The sequence below is a fragment of the Pogoniulus pusillus genome, chromosome Z (assembly GCF_015220805.1).
Source record: "Pogoniulus pusillus isolate bPogPus1 chromosome Z, bPogPus1.pri, whole genome shotgun sequence".
NCBI classification, from domain to species: domain Eukaryota; kingdom Metazoa; phylum Chordata; class Aves; order Piciformes; family Lybiidae; genus Pogoniulus; species Pogoniulus pusillus.
Window position 1 is genome coordinate 7,890,856 of NC_087309.1, and position 24,253 is coordinate 7,915,108.

Below are 24,253 nucleotides of genomic sequence, written 5' to 3' on the forward strand. Positions count from 1 at the left end.
CCAGGAAGAAAGGGACCTGGGGGTGCTGGTAGATAGTAGGCTGAAAATGAGCCAGCAGTGTGCCCAGGTGGCCAAGAGAGCCAATGGCATCCTGGCCTGGATCAGGAACAGTGTGGCCAGTAGGACAAGGGAGGTTATTCTGTCCCCTGTACTCAACATTGGTCAGGCCACACCTTGAGTGCTGTGTCCAGTTCTGGGCTCCTCAATTCAGGAGAGATGTTGAGGTGCTGGAAGGTGTCCAGAGAAGGACAACGAGGCTGGTGAGGGGCCTGGAAAAAAGCCCTGTGAGGAGAGGCTGAGGGAGCTGGAGGTGTGCAGCCTGGAGAAGAGGAGACTCAGGGCAGACCTCATTCCCTGTCTACAACTACCTGAAGGGAGGCTGTAGCTAGGTGGGGGTTGGTCTCCTCTGCCAGACAACCAGCAACAGAACAAGGGGACACAGTTTCAAGTTGTGCTGGGGGAGGTCTAGGCTGGATGTTAGGAGGCAGTTGTTGGCAGAGAGAGTGATTGGCATTGGAATGGGCTGCCCAAGGAGGTGGTGGAGTCACCAGCCCTGGAGGTGTTCAAGCAAAGCCTGGATGAGGCACTTAGTGCTATGGTCTGGTTGACTGGCTAGGGCTGGGTACTAGGTTGACCTGGATGATCTTGGAGGTCTCTTCCAACCTGGTTGATTCTATGATTCTATTCTAAATTTCTGAGGTCCTAGTTCTGTGGAGACTCTTTGTGCAAAACAAACATTCTGTTGGAAGGGATGAATCAAGTCATGTAAGCTTAATATACACACAGTCACCACCCTACAGGCAAAAAGGCAGTGATGGGAGTTAACAGGCCAGGATAATTTGTTCCCTCAAGATAATAAATTATCACTTCACTTAAAACAGGTAAAACCAAAACCCATAATGGAAATGTGACTGAAAATACCCTTGTCATTACCTGTAGATCTAGGAATGATCAATACTGAAGGAAGCGAATAATTAACATTGTTCTTTGCCTTGACAGTGATTTTGTAGGAATGATTATCAAGGAAAATCTTAGTCCTGTTGTAGACTGATGAAAGGGAGATGCTTTCAGACTTAGATCCATCTTCTAGGTTTTCCCAGGTTACTTCATATGAAATGGTTCCTCCATTTGCTTGAAAACTGTCTGCTTGCTGGGGGAAAATATTATGGGAGTAGACACTAATTGATCAGCATATATTTTGCCAAAAAAAAAAAAAAAAACACCCCAAAAGCCAAAAAGTAATGAAAGGAGCACCTAGAGCTTCAAATAATTAGGTTCAATAGGTCTGTAAGATTAGGAGCACTTGTTTCCATACATGCATGTCTGTGTCTACATCAATTGGTTGAAAGGGATATGCAGAAACCTGAGAAACTGAATCTATCTTATCCTCTGGAGAGGTCTCCAGGGAGGCCTAAAAGTAGCCTTGCAGTGCCTGGGGAGGGCTGTGGGAGGGCTGCAGAGGGATTGTTTGCAGGGGTCTGCAGTGATGGGACGAGGGGCAATGGTTTGAAGTGACAAAAGGCCAGATTTGGATTGGATGTTAGGAACAAGTTCTGCACCATGAGGGTGTCAGAACACTGCAATAGGTTGCTCAAGGAGGTAGTTGAGGCCCCAACCCTGGAGATCTTTAAGGTCATGCTGTACAAGGTTGTGAGCAACCTGCTCTAGTGGAGGATGTCCCTGCTGACTGCAGGGTGGTTGGAGTAGATGAACTTTGGAAGTCCCTTCCAACTCAACCCGTTCTACCATTCTAGGTTAGAGAAAACAGAACTATGTATCTGGGATGTCAGGACAGCACATCATTATGCAGCTACATATGTTATGAAATATATGTAATATTTGTCTTAAGAGTCTTAAAAGACACTCCATACTGAATTGCTATTAAGTGCACACAACTTGTTGACATCCATGAGAGAAGTTTCTAACCCCTTTATGGAGGGCTTTGTTTCTGTCTCTGCACCATTGTCTCACCTTCCAGAACAAGGTGACATTCTGCCCACCCAGACCTGGAGTGATTTCTCTCCAGATGTCCAGTTCTCCTGATGGTGCTGCAACAGACACAGCAGAACAAAGATAACGTCAGTGCAGAAATGGTAAACTCACTTAATTGCTTCCTCTCATTTGAAGAAATTCCACCCCAAACCCTCTCTGGCTGGTGAGGGGCCTGGAGCACAGCCCTGTGAGGAGAGGATGAAAGAGCTGGGGGGTGTGCAGCCTGGAGAAGAGGAGGCTCAGGGCTGGCCTCATTGCTCTCTACAACTACCCAAATGGAAGCTATATCCAGGTGGGGTTGGTCTCTTCTCCCAGACAGCCAGCAACAGAACAAGGGGACACAGTTTCAAGTTGTGCTGGGGGAAGTATAGGCTGGATGTTAAGAGGAAGTTCTTCCCAGAGTGATTGGCATTGGAATGGGCTGCCCAGGGAGGTGGTGGAATTGCCGTCTCTGGAGGTGTTCAAGAGAAGACTGATGAGGCACTTAGTGCCATGGTCTAGTTGATTGAATAGGGCTGGGTGATAGGTTGGCCTGGATGATCTTGGAGGTCTCTTCCAACCTGTCTGATTCTATGATTCTATGCTGGCTCTCCACTCGAGGAGTACTCCATTTGCGTCTTGTTTTAACTGGGAATCATGGCAGCCACGTGTCTGCAGCTTGCAGCTAATTCAGTTCTTCTCTTCTTCTCTCTGCCTGGAATACTTTGTATTTTTACCCCCAGGATCATAATCACAGTTTTAGAAGCATCTTTATATGGGAAACATACCCAGGGAACCAGTGGGTCATGAGTATATGTGCCTGCAGTGTAGTTTTGGATTTTCCTTGTTTTGCTTCCCTTTTTAACAAGTTCTGATTGTTTAAACAGGTTAATCCTGTGTTAACAAATACCCTTGGTGCAGCTACTTCCTGTCAACTGAGAATCCAAAAGAATCTTAGGGAATTTTCTTGAATTCTTGACTATTAATGATAAAAAATAACATTCTGACCAAAATGAATATTCATGATTCATATTTGAGTACTAATTTCCATAACACTTCCCTAGGAAATCTTCTCTGGCTTGTAGTTCCCAGGTGTGCCTTCCCATCCCTGCACCATTCTGCTCAGTCTGACCACTTTTTCAGTCATCTGGATTTTCCACTGCCTGCACTGGATGAAGTGGCAGAGAGTGGTGGGTAGGACAGGAGTTGTTTTAGAAGCTTAGTGTGCTTCTACTTCTATTCATGCAACACCCCTGGCATCCCTTCCCCTCTGATTTAGCTACATAGTGGAACAAAGGTGGCAAGTGAAAAACACCCTTCAAGATTTCCCTGTCAGTAGGCTGGACATACTTGATTCCTTTGTTCTGATGGTTAAGGCCTTGCTCCATTCACTCCACCTCCAGAAATGCTTAGCTGCCCCACAGCGTACTCTAACTCTGTATTCAGTGTATGGCTGCAGTCCACTCAGAGTGATGTTGGCATAATGGAGATGTGTGTCTGAACTATTGTGCTGCAAGACAGAAGAACAGAATGGTCCGAGCTCAGTTCTGCTTGGTTAGCAAGAGTTTTCTGTCTGAAAAAGAAAAAAGAAGTCCAAGAAAAAACCAAACCCCAAAAGATATACACAAGATCAAAATTATAACATAAAAAAACCCCATGATAAATAAAGATTAGCAATCACCAGCAGCAATTACAATGCCTCTAAGTATCTTCATTTGCTTTGACAAGTCTCAGAACACATCCAGCACAGGAGAGAGCCACAAATGCAGAACCAGTCACACTTCAGAGAGAAGCAGAGGAAGTGTGGGGAGTGTGAATTAACACTAGCAAAGGCTGGCCACATGGACCACATCATCAGTGCAGAGAGACTGGTGACAAGCACATCCAGAGAACAGGCACAGCAGCACACTCACACAGATTTAGAGTGTGTTCATATTGCTGGAGGATTCCTTTGTAACCTCACATCAAAAAGACTCTTTCTAGGGTTCTGTGGATAAAATTCAGGTTTCATACCAATTGTACTTTCCCATCAGGCTGGATGACTTCAGTCTGACAAAAGAGTTTGATTCCTTTGTTTTGATGTTTCCAATATAAAGCAATTTCTGTATCTGTGCATTGTCCCCAGAGCTGAAAAGGTGCAGCAGGATGAACTGGCAATGCAAAAATCTGAGTTAGCTCTTGTAAATCAATTAGATGCAAAAGTATTTCAAGGTATTTCAGGTGAGAAGTAAAATCAAGCAAGAAATATGGATTTTTCTAATGGTCTAGAAGAAGCAGATAAAAGTTATCAAACATCCACTTCAGAATGCAAATGTAGGTAGATGTTATATAAGATTAAAAACTCCCTGGTGTTGACTTGAAGTATTTTACAACATAATGAAGAAAACAAAGAGTTAGAGACTTTTACTGCAAGCCCAGTAAAATTCTCTAATCCAGGGCCTGGCAGAAGCCCCTGGTGTATCACACTGAGTAGCATCTGTCACATTTCTGTACCTCAGAATCCAGCCTCTTCACCAGCAGTTTAGTCACAGCACTTATGCTGACTCAGAATCAGAGTTGTCAGGGCTGCAAGGGACTGCAGGGATCATCTAGTACCAACCACCCTGCCATGGGCAGGTACACCTTCCACTAGAACAGGCTGCTCAGAGCCATGTCCAGCCTGGCCTTAAAAACACCCAGGGATGGGGTTTCCACCACCTCCCTAGGCAAGCTGCTCCTGGGTCTCACCACCCTCATGGTGAAGAAGTTCTTTTTAAAGTCTCATCTAAATCTCCCCTCCTCTAGCTTGGATCCACTCCCTCTAGTCCCATTACTAACCAACACCCTAAAAAGTCCCTCACCAGCTTTCTTGTAGGCCTCTTCAGATACTGGAAGGCCACAATGAGGTATCCTTGTAGCCTCCTCTTCTCTAGACCAAATTGACCCAATTCTTTAATCCTGTCCTCATAGCAGAGCAGCTCCAGCCCTCTGATCATCCTCGTGGCCCTTCTCTGGACACCTTCCAGCAGATCCATATCCCTCTTGTCACAGGGGCTCCAGAACTGGATGCAGTACTCCAGGTGGAGTCTCATGAGAGCAGTGTAGAGAGGGGAGAATCACCTGCCTCTACCTGCTGGCCACACTTCTGATTTGCTCTCTGGGCTGCAAGTGCACACTGCTGGATCATTTTGAGCATCTCCTCCACCAGCACCTCCAAGTCCTTTTCTTCAGGGTCACTCTCAAGCCAGTCACTGCTCAGCCTATATTGTTGCCCAGGATTGCCCCAACTGAGATGCAGGACTCATGCTAAGAGTTACCCTTGGATAAAAAGTACCAACACTACTACTTCAAAAGACTTCTGAATTCCTTTACTGCTATGTAAGCAATGTGCAACGAGAGCAGCAGATCACAAACTCAGATCAGCTATAAAGAGTAAGTTAAGGCAATGCAAGTCAGTGGTATGTTCACAGCTTTGACCATTATCCTAGAACTTCATGGACCATAATTTGCAATGTGAGGTCTTCCAGACTGAAAGGATCTTTCATTTGATACAGGAGGTTCCAGGCAGAACAAGCATGTCAGTTTTCCTTTACTTGGTGACCTCTTTTAAGTAAGGAAAATGCTACTGCAAATATGTCCAGGATCAGAGAAACAAACATAAAGGACTTTACAGCAATCACTTTTTAAAAGGTTAAGACACCATTTAACATTATAATTTCATTAACTAGTGATAGTCACTAAAACTGGAGAAGGCAGATGGTAATACAACTTTACTTAGCACAATGAATGTAACTTATTCTAGCCTGATTTCCCATGAAAAAACTACTTTACAGTAATGTTGCCCTTAACAACAACCTGTCCGTTTATTCCTCCACTTTCTTCCTGGTCTATTTCTCCCACTTTCAGAACTCACATGACTCCTTGAGACAAATCTAACAAGGACAGCCATTTGACATACAGGTCACATGAAAAGGTTTGCCTAGCAAAACTCTAATCAGTGTCTTCTGAGGAAAAGAATAGCTGCCACAATGCTGCAGTTTCGGTATTGCCCTGCCCATCCATCAACCTGTCAGCTTCAGAGCTAACAAAACACATTGTCTCTTTCTAACAGGTAAGGCCTTGGGAACACTAAGGCAGATGTGAAGCAGAAATGATGGAGAACACAGGAAATACACAGGTGTTTTGAGGCAGGAGTAGGCACAGCAGGCACACAGTCAGAAAGGACATCATTGTCATGGAGGGTAGCAGAAGCCCTTAGCAGGCCTCTCTGTTGTGAAGGTTACAGTGTCTCACATTAATGCCAAGAGCATCGCAAAACCAAAACAGTCCTTCAGTCCCATGAGAAAGTCTCTCCCTGGTCGAGATAAAAGGTAACCAATGGCCACTGTTTGGGTTAGGGGGAAGGGCAGTTCTCATGCCCGCTCGACATCTGGTGTGGGCTGAGCTTGGGGTGGTCTTAGAAATTGTTTTGGTAAGAATTCTCCAGTTGTATAGATTGATTATAACTTTGTGCCAATCTGTAAGAATAACATAAAATAGCCTGGGCTGGAGGGTTACACCTCTCTGAACATTATAAACTGGTGTGCCTGCCTGGATCGGGGCGCTTGCTGGTACCTGCTCCTACCTGCTCGCTCGCTCGCCTGCCTGCCTCGCTCCTGCCCCGGTGACCTCTCACTCCTGATCGGCCCTGCCCGACGAGGGGCCCACAGAAGCCTGAAGCTGCTTGGGCCCGATCCTGACGAACAAAGGGACACCGCCCAAACTTTGAGTCCTGCTAATCTGAACCGCTGAATCGTGAGTAAACCAAAGAAAGAACTCCTCACCTAAAGACTGAGTAACTTTAAAGACTCAAAAGAACTCTAAGGAAATCACAGGCTCTCTTTTATTTGCTATTTTCTGAAATGTTATTCTACAACCTCAGATCAAAAAGAACTCACCTGGGGAGTTTAGTTCGGGAGGGGGATCTCCGTGTTTGAGCAATAAATCACTTGAACTATACAAGTGAGCCTCCACGTATTTTCCCCACAACCTCCCAAACTACCTTCCGTGACAATCATCAGGAAGAAGGAATCATAGAATGGATTAGGTTGGAAGGGGCCTCAAAGATCATCCAGTTCCAATACCCTGCCACAGGCAGGGATACCTCCCACTAGAACAGGTTGCTGAAGGCCTCATCCAACCTGGCCTTGAACATCTCCTGGGAGGGAGCAGCCACAACCTTCCTGGGCAACCTGTGCCAGTGTCTCACCACCCTCACTGGAAAGAACCCTTTCCTAACATCTAGTTTGAATTTCCCCACTTTCAGATTAAACCCATTGCCCCTCCTCCTGTCATTACAAGATCTTGTCAATAGCTTTCCTGTAGCCCTCCTCTTCAGATACTGGAAGGTCATTCCAACATCTCCTCAAAGCCTTCTCTTCTCCAGGCTGCAGAGCCCCAACTGTTGTAGCCTGTCCTCATAGCTGAGCTGCTCCAGCCCTCTGAGTATCTTCGTGGCCTTCTCTGGACTCATTCTAACAATTCCATGTCCTTCTTGTGCTGGAGGCTCCAGAACTCCACACAGTGCTCCAGAACTCCACACAATACTCCAGGTGGGGTCCAAGGAGATCAGAGTAAAGGGGCAGAATCCCTGCTGGCACACTTCTTTTGCTGCTGTGCTGCACACGGTTGCTATCTGGGCTGCACTCACACTGCCAGCTCATGTTGAGCTTTTCATCATCCCAGACTTGCAGGTTTTTTTCCTCTAGGCTGCTCTCAGCCATTCGCCACCCAGCCTGTAGTTGTGTTTGAGATTGCACCGACCCAGGTGCAGGACCTTGCACTTGGCCTTGTTTAATGCCACGAGATTAATCACAACTAGTAGTTATTACTCACAGAATAATGTGCTCTATTTCACTGGTGATGAACTACTTTTCCTCCCTTACAGTAACACAGTGGCCATAACTGACAAATTAGCACTCCCTCTTTCCTGGGATATATCTGCAACACATCCTGCTTGGAGTGCTAGTAATTTTATTTACTCACTTTTCAAAACGTGCATCTCCAGTTTATTTTGGAAAGACAGTAACATCAGCAATAATATTTTGAAGAAGAAAAGTCTAACTTCCCAAGTAACCTACACAGACGTTTTTCTTGAACTGTCTGTTTATAATCTTGAGTAATGTCACCTTCCTATGCTGTGAACCAGCTTCAGCACAGGAGCAGATTTTGAAGCATTGAGACTGCATTTCAATAACCAAATCTGATCTTTGGATGGACGATGTTTCCTACCACTAACTACCACAACTTTGCAAACCTGAACCTGAAGCCACAACAGATAACCACAGCAGAGACTGACAAAAAATGACCCAAAACCTGTGAAGACAAAAATCAAAGACTTCTATACGTGAACTGGGGCACTCTGGTATTAAGATCAGGAGGAGGATGGAGCCTGCAACAACAACAAGAAAAAATCAACAAGGATGCAGAAAAGACCTTACCTCTGTGAGTTATATCAAACACATCTGAGGCAGTTTTCCTTCCCAGTGGGTTTTCCACAGTCACTGTGATATTATAGATTCTCTGCTGGCCTATACCCCAAGAACACAGGCACTGCTCAGAACAGCTGTCTGTGCATGGAATCACTTTCTTTGAAAACCTGCCAAAGAAGGAGGGACAGAGGATAAGGATGTTTTTCTATAAAGGATAGTAGGCACAGATGTTGAAATTTTTGAAGCCAAACTAGAACACAGGATCGAAATATCAAGATGAGGACTGTTAAGAAGCTACCTGTTTCCCCTAGCCTGAAGTAGGATAAGGTTTTGTAAAATTAGAGGAAAGATTTCTTCAAAGTCTAAGTTTACTTTATCCTTTTTGAGACACAGGCAAATTGCTTTTCGTGATTTCCTTCTGGACATTCTAAACTGTGGTTTTATTTGCTAAGAATTAATCCATTCACACATTTACCATTAAGTTTTTTAATTAATCAGTAATTTCATAGAATCATAGAATCAACCAGGTTGGAAGAGACCTCCAAGATCATCCAGTCCAACCTAGCACCCAGCTCTGGCCAATCAACTAGATCATGGCACTAAGTGCCTTATCCAGGCTTTACTTGAACACCTCCAGGGATGGTGACTCCACCACCTCCCTCGGCAGCCACAAGATTAGAGGCAAGAAAGCAAAGCCCAAAGCCCAGCTGGAGCAGAGAGAGAGAAAGAGAGAAAAAGAGAAAGAGAGAGAGAGAGAGAGAGAGAGAGAGAGAGAGAGAGAATGAGAGAGAAAGAGAAAGAGAAAGAGAGAGAGAAAGACAGAGAGAGTGAAAGAGAAAGAGAAAGAGAGAGAAAAAGAGAGAAAGAGAAAGAGAGAGAGAAAGACAGAGTGAAAGACAAAGAGAAAGAGAGAAAGAGAAAGAGAAAGAAAGAGAGAGAGAAAGAGAGAATGAGAAAGAGAGAAAGAGAGAGAGAGAGAGAGAGAAAGAGAATCTGCAGAATATAACCTATTTCTTCATGTTTAACCTATTTCTTCAGTCTGATTGAGTGAGACGGACTTACTTTTATTGTAATATGAAGTCTGCAGAGTCCACCTCTCTTGAACTGTCTGAAACATCTGGGAAATTCTGCTTACAACTAAAATTTTAATCTCAGGCTGTAACATATGGAAATCACCAGTCTGAGTCAGCTCTAATACTCAGCCTGTCATCTGATTATAACCTTGTTATCTGTTGTGTATGTCTATAACCTGACTACAGGGTGTCCTCATACCTACTGAAGGATACCCAAATGGATTAACCCAAAAGAATGGTTAGAATCAGCTTTATCAAGGAAGACCTAATCTGATGGACCTACAACTCTGTTATGGATACTCTAAATCAGAGCAGTTTAATGCCACTCAAATTTTCCTAAGCTGCTCAGTGAGCTGGAAAGAGGTAGGCAGCTGAGTGCAATGAGGATTTAAACAACAACGACAACAACAACAACAACAACAACAACAAAAATCATTTCCACAAATTTTAAAGTAAAGAATGTCAATATAGCAAAGTCAGTGTAACAATGAGGAGTCTTACTCTTCAAACAAGGTGTATTTCGGTAAGTTGTGGCCGTAAAGGTAGGTGTCTCCTCCTTTGCTCCACGTGCATGTGGCTATTCTCATGTCTTCAGTTTGGCAGGAAAAATTGTTAGGTGTATCAGGAGGCTCTTGTCAGAGGGAATAACCAAAGAAACACCAACAGCACATCAGTCAGCACAGGAGTCATTGATCCTGTTACTGTACTAACAAACTGGAAGTAATGAGTATATACAAAGTCTGATTTACTACAGATGCTTTTACTGCAATTGCATTTACTCACTGACCACTCTGCAGAGAAAATCAGGACAACACCACGAATTAATTGCAATACAAATGCTTCTGTACACTGTAATATTCATACAAGGCACAGAATCACAAAATAAACCAGTTTGGAAAAGATCTCTAGGACCATCGAGTCCAACCTATGACCTATGCCTTCTCATTAACTAAACCATGACACTAAGCACCTCATCCGGTCTCCTGGATGAGACTGGATGTGACTCCACCTCCCTGGGCAGCACATTCCAATGCAAATCACTCTTTATGTGAAGAATTTCTTCCTAATATCCGGATCAAATCTGCCCTGGCACGGTTTGAGAATGTGTCCTCTTGTTCTGTTTTCTATGTGTAGAAAAATCACTGGCCAGCCTTCCAAGGAGACCCATGCTGAGTTTTTACCACATGCACAGAAGCAACAAAGCTACCTTCCTAAATGGGCAGGTGTGCTTAAAAAAGTTAGTCACCTGTCCTAGGATCAATTAATGAGATTACTATGAACATATTTAATGCTGTACTTTTAATGTAAAGCTGTGCTTTCTACATGCAGGTATGGAAATCTAAAGGCAGACTTTAAACAGAGTTTAGCTGGACCTGACAGGACAAAAATAACTCACAACAAGCTCTGGAGCTTTTTCCACCCCCATTACTCACAGCGATTCTTGGCTTAATAACTCAAAAATAGGACTGTAATAGATCATTGACTTACTACCCACTAAGAAAACTGCAGACTCCAAGCACTCATCTTCACTGCAAGACTCTTGGCAGTAGACAGTCATGTGGCTTCTCTGTTGATACACCACGTTTTTCACTGTGAGAAGTCCAACTTGGCTATTTATGTGACTGAAATCGTGAGCAGCAGGCTCTCGAAATAACTGCTCAATGATTTTCCCTTCTCGTGCAACGCAACAAAAACTGATGTCAGACCCTTCCTCTACAATTTTTTCATTTGGAAAGATTTGTGGTCCACTGTTATTTGAAGTGTCCAGGCCTGCAAATGAATGCATAATAAATCATTTCAGAACCTGTCCATGGTAGCAGACTTCAACCACAGCACCACCACTTCAAACATCGAGTACTTAACACAAGAATCCGCTAAGGTTATATTATCCATTCGTGAATATTTGTTTAGTACTCTTCCCCATTCAGAGATCAACTTCACAGGTGCCCTGAAAAAGGGCACTGTCCACCCAGGAAGGGACCGAGACCAGGTCAGAAACTGTGCCAAACCCAGCACCCTGCCAGAGTCCTGGGGAAACTTCAAAAGTCTCCAACAGTTATCATACCACCAACAGCACCCCCCCCCCACGTGTTTTGAGTACTGTCCGTGGCTACAACGCAGCCCCAGAAATCCAGAGATATTATTGTGTGAGTAAATAAAAAGCCTCTTTGTAATTAAAGCTTTTGCTTTGGTTTGGTTTTGTTCTGTATCTGGTTGTGTCTTCTGCCTTAGCAGAAAGGGGCCTCTCGAGTCTCCCTAGAGGGCAAGCAGCATATTGCACTGCAAGAACCTCTGTCCAAAAGCTCCAATTAACCTCTGCATTTTACTAGTTTTGCTTAACTGTTTGCATTTGCCTGTTCCCTGTGTAAATACAGGGATAACTGTGCATTCAAATGTTAGTGGTTTTTTTTTCAAGGTTTAACATTAATAATTTTTTTCATAGTTTACTAGTATTTCTTCCTGGTCATTAATATTAAAATTAACAATAATAAATATAATTAGATAATTAATCCATAATATCACATCACTTACCCAGGACAGTCTCCCACAGACTCCATTGACTCCAAATTCTTGATGCTTCTGCTTTGCTCCTAATTCTCACTGAGTGTGACATACACTCCAAAGGTAAGTCTGAATCCCATATCCAATGAAGAGGGTCTCCTGATTTATCAAGTGTGATATTATGAAACTCCTATGAAGGCCAGCAAAGGAAAATACTGAAAACACAGCAATTTGTGGACATTTTGGAAGTACAAATTGAAAAAAAAAAAAAAAAAAAGGGTGAAGTGAGAGCTCAAAGGAGAAAAATGTTTTGGAAAAATTAGCCTCTTAAACATCACTTGCTACACTAATTACACAGTAAGATAAGTAACTGCTTACAAATCTGAACCAGCAGCAGTGCAGCAACTGATGTGCTGGTAAGAGTACTTGATTCTGACAATGTAGTTGTGAGCCAGGCCCTGCATCTCATGAAGTGGAATCCTTTTCAGAGACTTTCAGTGAGTTCTTTGTGCCTGCCATTATAGGAGCAATAGTGTGCAAAATGCTACTGCCCTCGACTGCATCTTGTTTAATGCTCTGGGTTACATGTCCCTCATTCTGAACTAAGAGAAGGAATTTGAACTGGCCAGTAAGGATTTATGCACATGCTATCTCATTGTAGTTCTGAGGAACAGTGTCTGAGGACACTAAGACCATCAGTGACAGGGCAAGTAGAATCATAGAATCATAGAATCAACCAGGTTGGAAGAGAAGTCCAGGATCATCCAGGCCAACCTAGCACCCAGCCTTATCCACTCAACTAGATCATGGCACTAAGTGCCTCATCCAGGCTTTTCTTCAACACCTCCAGGGATGATGACTCCACCACCTCCCTGGGCAGCACATTCCAATGCCAATCACTCTCTCTGGCAGGAACTTCCTTCTAACATCCAGCCTAGACCTCCCCCAGCACAACTTGAGACTATGTATCCTTGTTCTGTTGCTGGTTGCCTGGCAGAAGAGACCAACCCCCACCTGGCTACAGCCTCCCTTCAGGTAGTTGTAGACAGCAGTGAGGTCTGCCCTGAGCCTCCTCTTCTCCAGGCTGCACACCCCCAGCTTCCTCAGCCTCTCCTCACAGGGTTTGTGTTCCAGGCCTTTCACCAGCTTTGTTGCCCTTCCCTGGACATGCTCCAGCACCTCAACATCTCTCTTCAATTGAGGGGCACAGCACTCAAGGTGTGGCCTGACCAGTGTTGAGTACAAGGGATGAAGAACCTCCCTCATCCTACTGGCCACTCTGTTCCTGATGCAGGCCAGGATGCAGGCCATTGGCTCTCTTGGCCACCTGGCCACACTGGTGGCTCATCTTTAGCTACTATCCACCAGTACCCCCAGGTCCCTTTCTTCCTGGCTGCCCTCCAGCCACTCTGTCCCCAGCCTGTAATGCTGCTTGGGGTTGTTGTGGCCAAAGTGTAGAACCCTGCACTTGGCCTTGTTAAATCTCATCCCACTGGCCTCTGACCACCCATTCAGCCTGGCAGGGCTCTCCTACCCTCTACCAGATGCACACCTGCTCCTAGCTTGGTGTGATCTGCAAACTTACTGATGCTGGACTCATTCCCCTCATCCAGATCACCAATAAGGACAATGAACAGGACTGGGCCCAGCACTGATCCTTGGGGCACACCACTTGTGACAGCTGCCCACTGGACATGGCACCATTCACCACAACTCTCTGGGCCTGGCCTTCCAGCCAGTTCTTGACCCAGTTCTTGATTTCATAAATACTCTGCATTAAATCACAAACCTGTACAGCAAAGATATCTGCACATGCATCTTAACATGTGGTTTTCCTTTAGCTTCCATTATATTGTCAATAACTAATACACCTGGTTTTAAAATGCACTTACTGTCCACACAGTAGTATTTTCATCTGCTCGGCAAACTTGTATTTCAAAAGACATTGCAAGCTCAGCATCATGAGCTGAATTATCAACATCCCATTCCACAAGCAGCTGCTGATGTGCTGAATCCTTGGAAATGTTGAGGTATGTTACCGGAAACACAAGGGCATCTAGGAGCACAAAAACGGCACAACTATTACTATTATTACTACTACTACTACTACTACTACTATTTTTGCTATTACTACTACTATCATTATTAAATTATTAGGAAGAAGAAGAAAGAAAGAGGAAAGAAGAAAGAAGAAAAAAGGAAAAAAGGAAGAAGTAAAGAAAGAAGAAAGCAGAAAAAAGAAAGAAGATGGACAAAGGATGAATAAGAAAGAAGAATGAACACAGACCATCACCATTTCTTTAGTCCCTTAATTTGCTAGTTACTTTATGGGAATTTTGATACATCCCTTTAAAGTGTTAGAAAGAACAAAACAATGTATTAGTAGGTATTGATTCTCAAGAAATCCTAACCCTCAGGAAGCCTTCTCATTATTTGACAGAAAATCTAGGCTCACTTTAGCTGTGTGACCTAATTTGAGCAGGATAGCACAAGATTTCCTCTCCACTAGCTAGCTCAGATAATAGCCTAGTTCTAGGCACATCCCTGGTTGCTTTACACAGAACTTGGGTACTCTTGACAGGATTCTTCTATTAGAATTACACACCTGATTACAATGGCACCTCCATCCTTTTTGCAAGTCAGGAGTTAATTCCCAGAATCAAATAATGTTTAAAGGTCACACTGAAGTCCCTTTTGCTGTTAGGAGTGGAAAGGTCCCTTAAGGCATCTGCTGAAAACTATGGATCACATTATGAGTGGCCTCTCTTTTTAGATGTTTACTCTTGGAAAAGACAAAATAGAGTGCTCACTGATCTGTATCTTCTCTCCTGCTTGAAAAATTGGGGAAAAAAACAAACCACAAACCCCAGAACGAAACCCCCAACCCAGCAAAAGCAACCAAACAAGACTATAATAAACAAAATGAAAAACTGACAAGCAAACAGAAAACCTAAACTTATCAGACAGATTGTTAATGAGCAACCTGTTAATGAACAACCTGTTAATGAGGGCAATGCAGCTGGTGAAAGGCCTGGAACACAAACCCTGTGAGGAGAGGCTGAGGGAGCTGAAGTTGTTTGTCCTGGAGAAGAAGAGGCTCAAGGCTGACCTCATTGCTCTCTACCACTACCTGAAGGGAGGTTGTAGGCTGGTGGGGGTTGGTCTCTTCTCTCAGGCAACCAGCAATAGAAGAAGGGGACACAGTCTCAAGTTGTGCCAGGGAAGGTCTAGGCTGGCTGTTAGGAGAAAGTTGTTGGCAGAGAGAGTGATTGGCATTGGAATGGGCTGCCCAGGGAGGTGGTGGAGTCGCCATCCCTGGAGGTGTTGAAGAAAAGCCTGGATGAGGCAATTAGTTCCGTGATCTATTTGACTGGCTAGGGCTGGGTGCTAGATTGGACTGGATGTTGTCAGAGGTCTCTTCCAACCTGGTTGATTATATGAAACCAAGGAGCTGAAAAGTCCACATAAATAGGCTTTTTCTTTTGCCACAGTTGCTTTCCAGTGTGCTTCTGCTTATTAGAATTAACAGGGTCAGAACATTTGTACTAACTAGGACACAGAAATCATAAAAGTAACTATATGTTTTAGTAAGACAGAACCTATTCTGAGCATTACTGCTCTACTACAACCACAGTCGTCAGGGATATGGTGGATCAAGCAACCTCAGCAGCTCCTTCTCACAACATGCCAACTTCAGTCATTTCTCCAAGATGCCCTTCAGCTGCTGACCCAGTGATTATCTGAGACTTCTACAGAATATTTGTATCAGAAATGTTGGTATACAGGAAATTTATTCTGAGAATCTGCATTTTGATAGATGATTCTGGCAGTTACCAGATGTCCAGCCTGTTTTGTCCTGCAGTGCCTGATCTGCACTAACTTTAAAGCAGCAATTTCACTACAAATTAACTGTAGGAAATCACAGAATGAAAGGCTCAAGACAGGCAGCAGTTTTTAAGTCTCTGATCAAAATAAACAAATAATACTTTTCAAATTAATTATGAGAGTATCTAAATAGGAGACTACACACACATATGTATCAATTACCATTATTATATGCTTATATAATATAGAAGCACTGACATAGTTAAGTTGTTCATACAAGTCCAGCGTATCATTCCAAAATAAAGGCAGGAAAGTATAATTTGTACTATTAGTAACAGCTTGTTAAAAAAATAAAAGAAAATACCATCTACAAACTCTGCTGGTGTATCTTACAATCCATTCCACTTTGAAAGGTATTAGAAGTCAAAGTAAAATGAAATCTACTTGCTCTCAATCTAGAGGGAGCTAGTGTCATAACTTCTTCAGATATGCCTGGAGGGAGAAATCAAAGTTTCATTGTTCAAACACTTGGTCTTAGGAAAAGGGTTGTGATATCATAAAAACAGTTTTGAAGAAGTACACACATACAAGTGTGTACAAGTGAAGAAGTATACACACACATATAAGCACACATACCTGCAGTCTTAATATATATAACATGCATACATTACATAACATAATATACAGTGTGCACCTATGTGGGAATGCAGAATGCAGAAGAGTTGTGGGGTGCAGGTGCAGGAGAGCTGTGGGAATGGAGTGAAGAGAAGTGACAACAGGCAGATCCTTGTAATCATAGACCTTGGGTCTCACATGCAGCTGTCCACCTTACCTCAGAAGGGGTAGATAATAGACCTTCACTAATGAGAATAACAAGGCGTGTACTTATGCAGATGTGGTGGGTCGTCCCTGACTAATTATGCTAATGTGTAGGCATGTGCTCTACTGGCTGAGTGTATATATTCAGGCTGTTACATCAATAAAAGAGGCTTCTGCATAATTCTCATTGAATCATCTGGAGACCCTCACGGCTGGCCCACACCATACTGGTCTATAGGCTTGTTTACTGCGGCTCCTGCCCCCAGGCAGAAATAGCAGGCAGCGTGGCCTGCAACACACCTAGACAGCAACTGTGTCCTGGACTGCATCAAAAGAAACGTGGCCAGCAGGGCATGGAAGGTGATAGTTGAGGATGCTTCTGATGACTGCAAACGGGGTTGGACTAGATGACCTTCAGAGGTCACTTCCAACCCAGACCATTGTATGATTCTGTGATTCACATATGCAAAGAGGTGGCTGATCTAAAGCTCTAGCCCTTGCCATTATTGTGTTTTCATTCTGCAAAGGAAAGCAAACAGGGAGGCAGATGGGCCAAGCACAAATAAGCAACCTTAAAGGAGGGACCTAGACAATGGCTAAGTGGAACTCACAGGAGCAAAGCAAGACTCTCAAGTAAAGGAAACTAATATGCCTGGAAGAAAAGCCAGCAATTTGGCAGAAACAGGATACACCATTAAAAGAAACCCCTGCACAGGAAACAATGCTTATCTTCTTGATTTCCCTATCTTCTTTTTGTATCCTTCTCCAGCCATTTTTAGTTGTAGGTGTCACTGCTATGCTTATTGCATTAATTATGAAGTTGCCTCTCTTCTCTACATCCACCTCTTTTTGTCCAGGCTATAATCTCAAACCATTGCTCATCATGGAAAATATTTTCATCTGCCACATATTAATTATATGACATAATTAACTGACAAAAAAATCCCATTACCATCTGCTTTTTTTTCTCCATCTACATAAGTGTTCCTCCACTGTCTCATTTTAATTAGATGATGTATCACTTAAGATCTCACAAAAATTCCTCAAAGTCTGGCATAATACAGTCTAGATCACCAGTCAGGGCTTATACACAGTACCAACAAACAGAAGAAACAATATAGTTGAGGACATATCCAAGATCTGGAAGAAGGTTGACTTAAAATGCAGAATTTAAGGACTATGTTTTAGTATAATTTACACATGTAGAAATACTTGCAGCTCTCAGAATTGTAACCTTCCCCTCCAAGCAAAGTTAAATAATTGAGTGTTGTGGAGGCAGGGAATTAATGTGGCTGAGTCAGGAAATATATAAAAATAGAATTATTTTATTTTCCTGAAACCCCACTCCCAAGCCTATATACAGAAATTCATTTAGTTTAGTTAGCAGACTCAGCTTGATCGAGAATATCTTACAAGTATACTATAAATAAATCTGGCTACTTTAGAAGTCAGGAAATGGAAAAGGCTAAGCTATAAACACAGCTTTCCCCCACTATCAATCAGGCTGAGCAGAAAAGCTTACTCACGGAGTGAGCTAGGCTGTGACACGTTACCGGCGATAGCCAAGATGAATAGATCTGAGATGAGTTACAGAGTGCCAAACTCAGAAATGTCTCTAGCAGTTCTTCCCAAGTGGGATGCTCTCACAACGGGAGGCAGTCAGCAATTAGTTACTGAATAGGATCTGAGAGAAAGAGCAGTCCAGCTGATTGCCAGCTCTCTCTCTTTCAAAAGGATATCCGAGGCTCAGTAAGCCTGTTAAGCTTGCACAAAAAAGAGCTTACAATGGGGAAATCGTCCAAAGCAGGGGTGCTCCAGTCGTGGCAGGACCTTGTCTTTCTCAGTGCCAAGGGACTCTCTCTGCAAGAACTATCAAGGCAGGAAAACCTCAAGGCAGGAAGCACCCAAAGTGAGAAGAATCCAAATATTTATACCTGTTCCTAGACAAAGAGATGAATTACCATTTCCTAGGTGCAAAAAACACAGCCAATCACCAGCCCGATCTCAGTGCAGGATGAGTCATATAGTGCCATGGTCTAGATATCTGGATAAGGCTGGGTGCTAGGTTGGACTGGATGATCTTGGAGGCTTCTTCCAACCTGGTTGATTCTATGATTCTGTCTGCACAGGTCATCCCCTTTGCCAGAAGGACCCTTTGCTCCCCCACCTTCAAGCCTGCAGGGCAGGGAAGGGGAAACAGGTTTTTTTACACCTTTCCTCTCCCACTCAAACCACAGGGTGAGTGGAATTTGGGGTATCCAGGACACCAGGACATTGAGACATCTTGAGGCTTGCTTTAACTTGAAAGCTAACTCAAGACTGTATGAACAGCTTTATGATTAACAACAGAGGCTAATTTTATTCCTGAAAATTTGCATATGAAAACAAGTGACCAAGTTACTGTAACATGCTAATTGTTTGGACTTGCCTGCATTGTGACATTTTGCCACTTTAGGGGCATTGGTAAGAGAATCTCAAGACTGAGGAACCAGAAGTTTGGGTGAATAGAGTATGAATACTGAATTTTGAGATTGAAGAGATGAAAAATTATCTACTGGAAATGTGTGCTGGTGGCCCAAAAAAAAAGCCAATAATATCCTGGGCCGCAACAAAAACCACATGGCCAGTAGGTCAAGAGAGGTGATTGTCTCTGCACTTTTGAGACTCCATCTGGAACACTGCATCCAGCTTTGGACACTTCAGCATGAGAAGGACAAGGACCTGTTGGAAAGGATGCAGAGGAGGGCCACAAAGATGATCAAAGGGATGGAGCACTTCTGCTACGAGGACAGGCTGAGAGAGCTGGTTCTGTTCATCCTGGAGAAGAGAAAGCTCTAAGGAGACCTTATAATGGCCTTCCAGTACCTGAAGAGGGCCTAAAGAAAAGCTGGAGAGGGACTTTTTATAAGGGCTTGTAGTGATAGGACAAAGGATAATGGTTTTAAAGTTAAGAAAGGTAGATTTTCATTGGACACTAGGAAGAAGTTCTTTACTCTGAGGGTTGGGAGACACTGGAAAGGGTTGCCCAGAGAAGTTGTGGACATGTTATCCTTGGAAGTGTTTAAGACCAGGCTGGAGGAGGCTTTGACTAACTTGATCTAATTGAGGTGTCCCTGCCTCTGGCAGGAGGATGGAACTAGACAATCTTTGAGGTGCCTTCTGGCTCAAGACATTCTGTGATTCTGTGAAACAGAAGTCTAAAAAAGATATATATGCCTCCTTCAGTATGATAACAAGTACATCTATACAAAAAGACAACCCAATCCTTCACCAACTTAGGTAGAGCAATGCAACTTCCATAATGTAGCCTGTAGTCCAGAAAGTTCTGCCTTGTTAATTGTCACCAAAAAAACCCAGACCCCAAAACCACTAAAAACACTACTTTATTTTTTTTTTTCTCTTTTAATGGAGTCAGTCCCAGTGCTACTGCCAGCAGAAAGCATGCCAGAAGTACTTTCACAATAAAATATAGCCTTCTGGAAAGTTATCCCTATATTCAACTTGTTCCCTCTGAATACGCATGCTTTCTTTTGCCTTTGTATTGGGTGCCTATGTGAAGTATAAGGAATAAAAATCCTGATTTTGGAACTTTAGGCACTGTAGTGGAGGACCTGTAGGCCTGAATATAGGCTTATTTATGCCTTGCCTTGCCTGGACATGTTTTTCTGCCCAAACCAGAGATAAACATATTAAATGGATAAAAAGGGCACAATAGGCCTGGTGCCATGAAGTCTGGCCTGTCCAGGACCCCTGATTGTGAACATGTTGTGTATGTCCCACATGCCCAGCTCCTGCCTGCCTAGTGTAAGGCCCATGTGATCATCATATTTGGAAAGTCCAGGACTGTGATTTTGCCTCTTGTGGTAAGGTTTGGCTAACTGCCATCCTGATTGGTCATTCTAATGGCCAAGGGGCCATTAATCTATGTCCACATTTGATAAATAAAGGCACACAGGTTAACAACGTGCTCGGACTCCCCTGCTCCCGGTCACTTGCTAGCATAGGCTGCCTTGCTTGCTCACTCGCTCATTATTAGACTTAGACTCACTGGCACTGCTTATGCCTAATTGCTTTGCTGTTATTATAGAGCTCAGACTCCCAGTCAGCTGTGCACACTTGTACGCCACTGCGGTGAGTTATCAGGACCAGATCCTGTATTGCCTGCCTTTACATACGGAGCTCAGACTCCCATGCAGCCGCATATACTGTTGTATGCCTCCTGCCTTATCATTGCCTGGTAAGCACCACCACCACTGAGTTAACCAGAAGCAAACTCCATTTGTCTGCATGTGATTGGCCTATGTAGCCAGCATTACATCATGCTGAGACAGCACGACATCCTGCCTCTGCACCTAAGATCCTGCCTACATATCCCTGGAGAGAGCATCCAGAAGAAACCAGCAGCACAAGGTCAGAGACTATTTCTCCTGAAGCCAGGAGGATTCCAGACTCAAAGTCCACAGGCAAAGACTCCTCTGAAGAATTGGACACTAGTAATAGGCTGTGACATAGCACCAGAGGGTGATTGATAATTAATAAGAATTGTAAGTGAATGCTTTAATGCCTCTGTAATAATCTGTTGCATCTGCCATAGAGCAGAAAGAGTTTTCAGCCCACTCTGCTGGGCGAATAGTATATAGACTCCAAGCAGTATTTGCCGTGGGGAAACTCCTCTCTCTGTTTATAGTTTGAACTGTTTGATAGTTATTCACAAGTTACTGTTGATATTAATCCTAGAATGTCTTCCATAACTATGTAGAATCTTTTTAATATTAAATACAGTGGTTGAGGGTAAAGAGAGTTCAGAATATTGAAGTTAATAAATATATATTTTTATAGAATATTATCTCACACCAATTAATTTCTCCCCTCCACCAAAATAGGTATAGGCGGCAGAATACCCTCCACAACAGGCACAACCAGAAAACAAAAGCTAATAGAAGCATGGAAGTTTGCATAGATGAGACAAAGGAGAGAAAGTGAAAGGAAAAGGTAGAAAATGTTGTCAAAGAGAAAATAAATCATTGTGAGATGACAGAGAACAGAATGAAAACACAAGAGACAGAGGGAGGACAGATAAATAAATACACTTCGGCTTCACATTATTGCAAGTCTTTGATTCAACAGGCAATTTTGCATGATAGGATTACAGAAGGTAACAATGAAAGTTTTGTCATCACTACAAATGAGACAAGCCCAAAGCTTCAGTGGTAGATTGTTTCCAAATAAAAAAAATGAATGTTCAAACATTTACCTTGATGTGAGTAGCAAGTCCTCAGGGGGAGAAGTACTGCCAGAATCATGAAGTAATTCATCATTCATCTGCCAGTTCCTGCATCAGCCTTATTAGGAAAGAAGACAATTATATTTATTTATTTCACAAAAAATGCATGCCAGAAAACAACCTGGATAATATTACTGTATTTATAAGTTAATAAAACCCCCACAAACAAACAAACAAAATCAACTACACAGAATCCAGGCAGTTTTAGAGAAATTGAAAAAGAATCAATAATTAAAGATAAGGAATGAAAAAATTTGCTTGTTTTTATGACCTAGTTATAGCATAGCAAAAAAATACACCCCACTTAAAAAGTTCAGTTCAATCTAAATGAATAAACCATACAATATTGTTGATTTTTTCCCCCTCATTTATTACTAAGGAATATAAAAACAAAAGTTTGTCCTGATATATTTAGTCTTTCCTCTTGCACAAGTAACAAGTTATTCATCCTAATAAGGAAATAAGAAACAAACACAACTAATGTTGCAAAAGGCTCGTGGTTTTTACTCCACAGGGCCTTGCTGGTGAATCCAGTAGACTTCAGCAAGTGTGGTCTTGCCTGTCAGCACCCAGGACACAACACAGAAGACTTCAGTCAGACTAGAGTTGAAATACATACAACAAAGTGCTAGCATATTCCATTAACAAAGTGTTAATACGTTCCATTCCTCTAAGAGCCATTATCTCAGGAAAAATATGTCTCTGCCCAGTGATCCTTTCACAGATTTTACACTCCTGGAAAGGATAAAATTCTATTTGACTTGTGCAGCCCAGAAATGAGGGACTGATCTCACGTCAGATCTCGTAAGACATCAATCACCTGCAAACTATTCCATGTAAAAACCAGGAGACGCAAGGACTCCGTAGCAGTGTGTTTAAAAGAACTCATAGTAGAGGAGCCCAAATAACAGGAGCAGGACTATAGATACAGTTATCTTTAACATTTAACTTCCACTCCTTACATCAGTAGAGCTCCATAGAATACTGATAAAGAGAGCCTTCTACCACTGCTTTCAGAAGAGAAGTTGAAGCTGGACTGATAAACAGGATGAACTTCTGACATTGCTAAAGCCAAGAACAGAACATTTTATGGTTTCTGAAAGGTCCTCCAATACCTCAGAGCTACAGACACTTAACATTTCATAATCTTCCTTAGATTCACTTCTTTCTGAGGAGCTCTAAATTTCTTCAAAGTATCAAAAGAGAGTATTTCAACTTGCTGTTCTTGTTGTTGTTTTGGCTTTTTGGTTTAATTTCTGCATTTTGATTGGTGTTTCTTTTGTTTTGGTTGGCCATGATTTGGTTGGGGATTAATTGGCCGAGGCAGGAATTATAAAAATAGAATATTTTTTATTTTCCCAAAAAGCTCTGCCCCCTAACTATATATAAAGGACTAGTCAGGGTTTATTTACAGGTTCTAATTTGGTCAGGAAATCTTTACAAGGATGCTTATGGGCACATTTAGTAATTTAGGAAAGTCAGAAAATGGAAAAGGCTAAGCTAGAAGACAGCTTTACCCCACTTACAAATCAGGCTGAGCAGAGAACTTAAGGGAACAGCAGACTTCACTCACAGAGGTGAGGTAGGAATTTAACGATGATACCTGATGAATTTCTCTGCAGCAGCCTCTGAAACTGCAAGTTATATCCAATCGTGGATCCAAGCAGCAAAAGTCCCAGGTGAATAAAACCTGCCAAAGTCAAAGTGCCTCAGACACGAGGCAAAAGATCATGGAGCAGCACTGCCTTAGCAGCACAGGGAAAAGCCAAACTGCTGGCATGCTATGCACATTGGGTAGCAAGCAGGAAGTCAGGGCACAGCATGGTCTGAGAGAAGCCAGGTCCAGATGCTGCTGGCAGCTCTCTCTCAAGTGGACCTAAGGACCTGCCAAACTTGCAGGCTTGTTGGGAAATGGCAAGAACTGTGCAAGAGTGGGACTGCACAGAATGGTGCAAAGTGGGAGCTGCATAAAAGAAGGAGCTGTCCAAAAGTGGCAACTCTCCAAAGCAGGAACTCTGCAAGGGCTGGGGACTCCATGCTTTTTCCCTCTCTCTATTTGTAATATTTTTCTAGACAAAGTGTCCACTTGCCATATACACTGGGCATGAAGAATCCAGCCAATCACCATCCAATTCCAGTGTGGGCTTTCCCACAAGTCAGTACACATGTGGAAAAGGCACCTTTGCTGTTCTCCCTTTGAGCCCACAAGGGGGTGGGGAAATCAATTTTTACACCTTCTTCACCCATTCAAACTTCTGAAGATGGAGTGGGAGAGAAAAAGGGATTTGGGGTGCCCTACAACAGGCCTCAATAGAATTCTGATTTCTGGA

The 24,253-nt window shown here is 43.0% G+C and overlaps 1 protein-coding gene across 1 annotated transcript in view; it reads right to left on the bottom strand.

Moving 5' to 3' along the window:
• The window catches only part of OSMR (oncostatin M receptor), a 33,972-nt gene extending 12,015 nt beyond the window's left edge, over positions 1 to 21,957 (bottom strand). Inside the window, exons 1-10 of the mRNA XM_064139993.1 lie at positions 21,894 to 21,957; positions 13,888 to 14,051; positions 12,026 to 12,185; positions 10,982 to 11,263; positions 9,995 to 10,124; positions 8,430 to 8,587; positions 3,985 to 4,121; positions 3,322 to 3,481; positions 1,972 to 2,048; positions 922 to 1,150 (exon numbers count right to left, since the gene is read on the bottom strand). Coding sequence (XP_063996063.1) covers positions 922 to 1,150; positions 1,972 to 2,048; positions 3,322 to 3,481; positions 3,985 to 4,121; positions 8,430 to 8,587; positions 9,995 to 10,124; positions 10,982 to 11,263; positions 12,026 to 12,185; positions 13,888 to 14,051; positions 21,894 to 21,957 — 1,561 coding nt within the window. The remainder of the gene's footprint in view (positions 1 to 921; positions 1,151 to 1,971; positions 2,049 to 3,321; positions 3,482 to 3,984; positions 4,122 to 8,429; positions 8,588 to 9,994; positions 10,125 to 10,981; positions 11,264 to 12,025; positions 12,186 to 13,887; positions 14,052 to 21,893) is intronic.
• Positions 21,958 to 24,253: the final 2,296 nt, after the last annotated feature.